Genomic DNA, 6,739 nt, shown 5'->3' with positions numbered 1-6,739 from the left:
AGATGTTGAAATTGGAGCAGAAGTTGTTCCAAAGAATTTTCATTGCATACACACACAACACTGCTCAACTTTCAGATAGCAGATAAAATGTATATATTGGCCTGCTTAAAAGAAAAATCCTTTTATAGAATGTTCTAAGTTGTTATAGAACCTACTGAGAAACTTTTTGAAATCATTGAGGGTATTTCTAGTCACATTTCAAAAGTAATTCCGTGCTTTTAAATACAAACAAAATACCATTTCATTTTACCTACCAATCCAAACTTCTCTTCAGAACGACCTTTAAAAGGCATTCTGTTCTGCAGTGTGAATATGTCTTCAACATCTCTCTTACTTTCAGCTCTTACCTTTTCTGTCTCACCTATTCTCTTTCACAACCATTGAGATACTTCATTTTATCTTAATACTTTATCATTTAATATGTGAGGAGGCTCTTGGCTCTTATGGGGATTCAGCTTAGCAGTAAGTCTTGGAGTTGGGAGATAGAAAAATTACTTAAAAATATTTTTGCACATTCCTGCATTGTACAATGCACGCTTCAGATGCAGTCCAGGCTTAGGGTAGTTGTCCTCAAAATAAACTAATAGGTAATCTTTCTTTTGACATGCAAAGCTGCTGTTAAAAGTCTAGGATCCAGCACCTTTCTTGGTCCAGGCGTCTTATCAGTTAGAAATATTGTGGGTTTGATTGATACTTGTATTACAAAACTTGTTTGGTTATTCTAAATGACCTTTGTTTTTCCTCAAAAGAGTTAGAACAGTTGATGAGAAATAATCTGATCAGGAGCACAGTGGTGTTTGTGCCATAACCTAAAGATCAATTCTAATATTGCTTTGGTAATCTGTTACTCCTTTTCAGTGTGTACATTAAAAAATACTATATAGTGGTTTACATTTGTGCCAAGTGTTTTCCTTCCCTGGAAGAAACTAGCTTGCCTCTGAGGTTTATTCTGCTTGAATGCTGTTCTTTCCAGGATAGCTTTTTTTTTTTTTAATGGGAAGGGCAGAAGAGTAGGAAAATGGATTGTTACATGAAGAGCAAAAACTGTTCAATTACTGTAGCAGACAGCTACTACATACTTGAACACTGTATATTATAACAATCTAGGGGTTTTTTAACATTGTATGTGTAATTCAAATAATGTTGCAGGTTGCATCCTGAATTCCATTAATGTGGAACAAAAATATGCATTCATTTCCTCTGTTTATTTACTAGCAAAACATGTTCAAAATGTGTAATTCCTGCTATGGTATATATTAAATTTGAGGGGTTTATGATGTTTTATATACCCAAAATTGAGAGCTGATAAAAAGTATCTTCATTATAGTAAACCATATTTACTGTGTGTAATGTCTATGTAATGCTCAACCTGCTATTTATTCAAAATTCAAGAAATTAAAAGTAGTTCTTTAACTATTTCCTCTTTTTTACAATTTTCTATTAAAATCAGATATATGAAGATGCAATGGTATTTTTTCTTAGTGATCATAAATAAAGTGAAACATTTTCAAAGTCAACTGAAAATGTTTCTGTAGTATAATTCCCAGATACTGAAAAATCAGATAGGTGGAACACATCATGGTCTACACTTTTCATATATCTGGCCTTCTGAAATTTGTGATCGTATGTCTAGAACATGTGCAAAAATACACTCTTTTAAGTATCTGACTGCACTTTGGTGATGCAACTTGGAACAGTACGAGTTGAATTCTGTGTGAAAAATTCACATTATACAATGTCAGCAGGGGAACCAAAACTTAGTAGTAAATATTATAATGTTGTTCTACTTGAAGCTTATGCTTAAGCTGAATGGGAAAAAAACCAGAGGTTTCTTTCAAGTGTATTGCTAGTTAATTATTTTCTTTTGACAGATAGTAATTTAATAGGTTATTGTAGTCAGTATTGTTGTTTCCACAGGCCAGCCCAACAACATCTACAAAGTTTGGCCATTATTACGATGTTTCTAAAACAATGTCTCCAGAACGGTTTCAGTCCATAAAATGGCACAGTTTTTACCTTCCTGAAGAATTGTCTTTACAGCCTAAAGTGAACACATGGTAAGTTATAATACCACATGCTTCTCTTATGTGTTCATATTTTGTCTGCATGTTAGTAGTAAAGGATATTTTTGCATCTACACTTGCTGTGAAAAATCTTGTAGCCACGTGTGGCTTACAGGCAGTTCAGCTGTGGTTCTCATGTCAGTGCTACGTGCCATGACTGGCAGCAAAGCTGCTGTGGCACAGAGACAGCTCAGTATACTGACTCCTCAGCTGTGGGAGGAAGCAAGCTGGCAGGGACAATTAAGGCAGACATTACTAGGACAGCCTAGGACACAGCTGCATGTTCAGTCCAGCCCTACTGACAGCTGAGTGTGGGGACTGGAGAAAATTATTACTATCTGTCTGTGAACTACTCCCTGAGCACCATGCCCCATCAGCTTTCGGAGATGTGTGTGTCAGGTGGCTATCAGTCTTAGAAAGATATCCATACAGTTTTTAGGGCTAAGAAGACAGGCCATCTTTGACCTACATACCTTAGAATGCTATATCAGATTAGTTTATTGTGTGACTTTTTCTTCTTACGTCCTACAGCTTCACCTAAGGAAGATACAAAATTCTGTGAATAGAATTACAATCACTAATTATGTCGTACGCAACACCCCTAATTCCAGAGAAAATCATAAACTCTTCTCTGAATGAATAACTTATTATAGTTTATGTCTATCAGTAATGAATCAAGGAAGACCAAGAGAAAATGAGTGACAGTAGCGAAGACTCATATTAGCCTGTAGCACACATGTCCGTTGTGTCTGTCTTGGAGACGTTTCAAGTCAAGTGAAACATCAAGTATGGGCTAGCAATCTCTTTATTCAGCCCAGTCACTTAATTTATATAATACCTAGTTTTATAGATCCCAGTGAATAGGGCCAACTCCTGAAAGTAGTAGTACGGTATGCTTTATGGTGATTGATTTTCATTACATTACACTCAGATATAAAACCTGAGATTTATGAAAGAAGCACAGTATGAAGCACCTTTATTAGAGCTGTAGAAAAGCAAAAGCCAAGTCTCTTTGTAATTTGTTTCTGTGTTACACGATGAAATGTCACTGGTTTGTAAAGTAAATTCTTGCGATGTTGTAAAAAAAAAAAGCCACGCTTTCAGGAGAAAGCAGAGAACTTACATTTTATTCTTTCTATAGTAGATATTCGAACCAACTTTATTTATATATTATGTATAATTATTTTTTTTTAGTAGCAGGGCCATAGAGGATAGACACAAGAGTATCTGGCAGATAGGTTGCAAGTGCTTATATTGTTATTGAGCAATTTAACTCCCTTTCTGCCTTTTCTCTAGCTAACTAGAATGTCTCTGGGCTTCATTCCACTAACTATATGGCTGTCAAGTATTTGTACATTCTACATTAAAATCAAAGTAACTCATATGTATAGTATAGGAAATGGGCTTTAACTTTTATGCATTTGATTTTATAAGCCTTGCTTAACTCTGATATTTTCCTTGTGTGCTATCCTGATGAAAGTTCATCGTTCTTACCATATGAATTCTATCCTTATTTTTAGTTTTAATCTAACGGAAAGATGAGGTTTAGTTAATTTGCTTGGCAAATTGGTAGAGCACAGAGTGATGAGGTGAGGAACGTGATCAAATAAAGGTGGATTTTGGAAGGCTTATGTCCTTTTCTTCTCCCTGCACCCACAACATGGGTCTCCTTCAAGAAGCCTCTCCTGAGGAAATGAAAGAATTGTATTGTTGAGAGTAAAGGCAGGTACCAAGGTAACAGACAACCACCATTCTAAACATCGTTTTCTTAGACCACAATGCAATGTGGTAAGGGACAGGGAGGAATAAAGAACACATTGGGAATAGTGAACTCTCAGACAGAAATCTGTGGGAACTGTGAAAAGATGTGTACGTCTCTCTCTTCATTTACAGTAGATCATTTGTCTTCTAACTTTGATTATTGTCTTTCCTGACCACAGACACCACTGGTTTTTGTATTAAAAAGGTTGCACTAGGACAAGGTTAAAACAAGGTGGGAAGAAGAATTTTTCAGAATTACAGCCTCTGAAATAAAGCTTATTTCTCCGTAGAGAAAAGGAAGATTTAAGCTTCCCATAATTACAGTCATTCAATATTGACACACGTTTAAAAAATAAACTGAATTAGAATTTCAGCTTCTGTTCATCACTGTTGTATAACTAGAGTTCTTAAAAAATGACGGAAGTGAAGAAAAGCTGCTTCTCCCGTTACCCTGATCACCAAATTGATGTGCACCTGGCACAGTTGATATCAACAAATTGGACTACCCAATTTACATAAGGAAAGACCAGGTTAGAAAATACGTAAATGTTTTCAAGCTGGGACCTAATGAAGTTCATTGGTAAAACGTAAAGAATTGTCAACATTCCACAAAGTCAAAAAGGCCAAAGCAATGCCTGTCTTTAAGGAGACAAGAAGGTGAAGACATCTGTCGGATATCAGTGCTCCAAAAAGTACCAGAAAAAATAATATAATCTATTTTTAAGCTTCTAGGGTAGTTTCACCCAGTAAGTGTTTCCTTTGTTTGCTTATGGGTATTCGACTGGGATAGAGTCAAAAGGCTCTAAAATAAAACAGGAGATATTCTCCATTGATAAAGTCTGTTATCATGTCAAAGGAGGAATATAGACTGGTTTGACAGTTTTCTTTTTGTCATGTTGATTGTTAAATCCTTATCTTCTAAATAAGCTGTCATTGAGTCACAGGTGAACCTGAGTGAAGTACGAGGCTTTATCCCAGTGTTGGGTCTGGTAATAGTCTAGTACTAATTTGGCTTGATACATATCCTGAGCACTGAGTATCTTTATTGCAGTCATAATGTCAAATTTGGAAAAAAGTGGAAGGAGTAATTGCATGCACATTAGATAATAGAATTCAAGAAGATTTAGGTTGGTGATCTGGAATAAACTATATGGAATTCAGTGAAGACGCCCCGAGTATCATCCTAGTAGGAATAATTAATTGAACAAATAAAATAGTGTAGCAGGTCTCCAGAAGGAGATCTGGGGTTATAAAGTATCTTGAACATAAAATATATTAGCAGTGTTGTGTGATTAATGCTACCGAAAAGCATAATTTAAAAAGCATGGAGGTGATAAACTGGAATTTAATGTGGAAGACATGCAAAGTAGTTCTGTTTTGCTCAGCCGTAACAAGGCTGTCCAGTTTTTGATAGCATCCTTCAAGAAAATTCTGGATCAGTTAGAGAAGGTTGTGAAGATGGGTATACATCTAGAACTGGGATGTATGGCCCATGACGGAAGAATGGAAGTTCTTAGACAAATCTAAGCAGAGTCTTGAAGCATGTTAAAAACTGACATGCAGAGGGTAGTAACTCTGTTGTCTGCTGAAGGTAGGACAAGCAGTAGTGGGCTACAGTAAACTGTAGCGGTAGAAATACAGGCTGGAAATAAGGAGTTATTTTTCTAATGATTAGCATGAGAAGTTGCCCTGCAAACGCAGGTTGGGAGTATTGTAGAATCTCCATCACTGAAAATTTCTAAGGACAAGTTAGGTAAATATCTGTCAGAGATGGTTTAGATGTAGTTCATCTTGCCTTGGGGCAAGAAAATAGACTACCTGACCTCTTGAGGTCCTTTTCATCCCTATCTTCTGTGATTCTTTAATGCACATTAGTCACAGTGTATTAAATCCAATATTAAGTATGAATGTTACCAATCATTTCACTGCTCTCAAAACATTTATGCTTTTACAGAAACCCAGCAGGCTTGTACTGTATTTTTTACAGATACTGTGATGAAATTCTGAAGGAAGGATTCCTTTCTCAAGGAATGAAAACAAGCTCAGAATCCTGTCAGGATGCTTTCATTAAGGAAAGTTTATAAAAGGGGGAGGGAAAGGATATTATTTTGTTGGCATTACTGTTTGGAAAATCAATACAATGCTTATGCTTCTAAAGCTAACTTCAATATATCATAGAATAGTAAAAATTTCTGTTCTCTTGATTAACTAGACAATGATTTGAAAGAAAGTAATATGATAGTCACAGTTAACCCTTCCAATAGAAGTCAACAATTTGTATGAGACCTCATCTTTGATTGCCTGAAGGTCCCACTGAGAGCTTGAGCTAACCTCTTTTACTCTGTGTTACAGTGAACTAGAAGCATGGACATGGCTAGTTAGCATGTCTCCACTTAGAGGATGTAATTTCTTAAACACAAGGTTCTCAGACTATGGTCTTAGATGCATAGCCAAAAACCCACCTTGTCACATAATGTTAATTACCTATATAGCATTGCGAAATCTTTGTAATCTATTAGGCTGACAGTACCTCAAAAAAAGTACTGATAGCCTGGAAGGATCTAAAAAAAAGGTTACAAAAATGACTTGAAATTCAGAAAATCTCTAAAATTATGATTTTTTCAATTTCATTTATCAAAAGAAGATTGACAGAAAATGTGTTAACGCTGAAAGCTGACAAATCCTTCAAAAATAAGGAGACGTTTTTAAGAAAGGGGATAGTTCATTATTGAAATAATTTACATTAATAGGCTATGTTTTGTGGATTGTTTGGGAAAGATTTCATGGCTTTCTAAAGGGTATACTTTGCAAGATATGTATCAGTAAAGACAATTCTGAATGAAATTTTCTCTTAAATTGTGTAGGAGTACAGACCAAAATCTGTGGTGTGGTTTTCGTTGTTTTTTTTTTAAATC

The 6,739-nt window shown here is 35.6% G+C and overlaps 1 protein-coding gene across 1 annotated transcript in view; it reads left to right on the top strand.

Annotated features, from left to right (window-relative positions):
- Positions 1-1,917: 1,917 nt before the first annotated feature.
- Positions 1,918-6,739, top strand: part of ELP4 (elongator acetyltransferase complex subunit 4) — a gene marked incomplete at its 5' end in the record, with an annotated part of 115,321 nt that continues 110,499 nt past the window's right edge. Inside the window, one exon of the mRNA XM_009577029.1 lies at positions 1,918-2,057. Within this exon, the coding sequence (XP_009575324.1) occupies positions 1,918-2,057 (140 nt within the window). The remainder of the gene's footprint in view (positions 2,058-6,739) is intronic.

The sequence above is a fragment of the Fulmarus glacialis genome, unplaced genomic scaffold (genome assembly GCF_000690835.1).
Source record: "Fulmarus glacialis isolate BGI_N327 unplaced genomic scaffold, ASM69083v1 scaffold11544, whole genome shotgun sequence".
In the NCBI taxonomy this organism is placed as follows: domain Eukaryota; kingdom Metazoa; phylum Chordata; class Aves; order Procellariiformes; family Procellariidae; genus Fulmarus; species Fulmarus glacialis.
The sequence above is the reverse complement of the archived record's forward strand: the minus strand, read 5'-3'. Positions and strand labels throughout refer to the sequence as shown.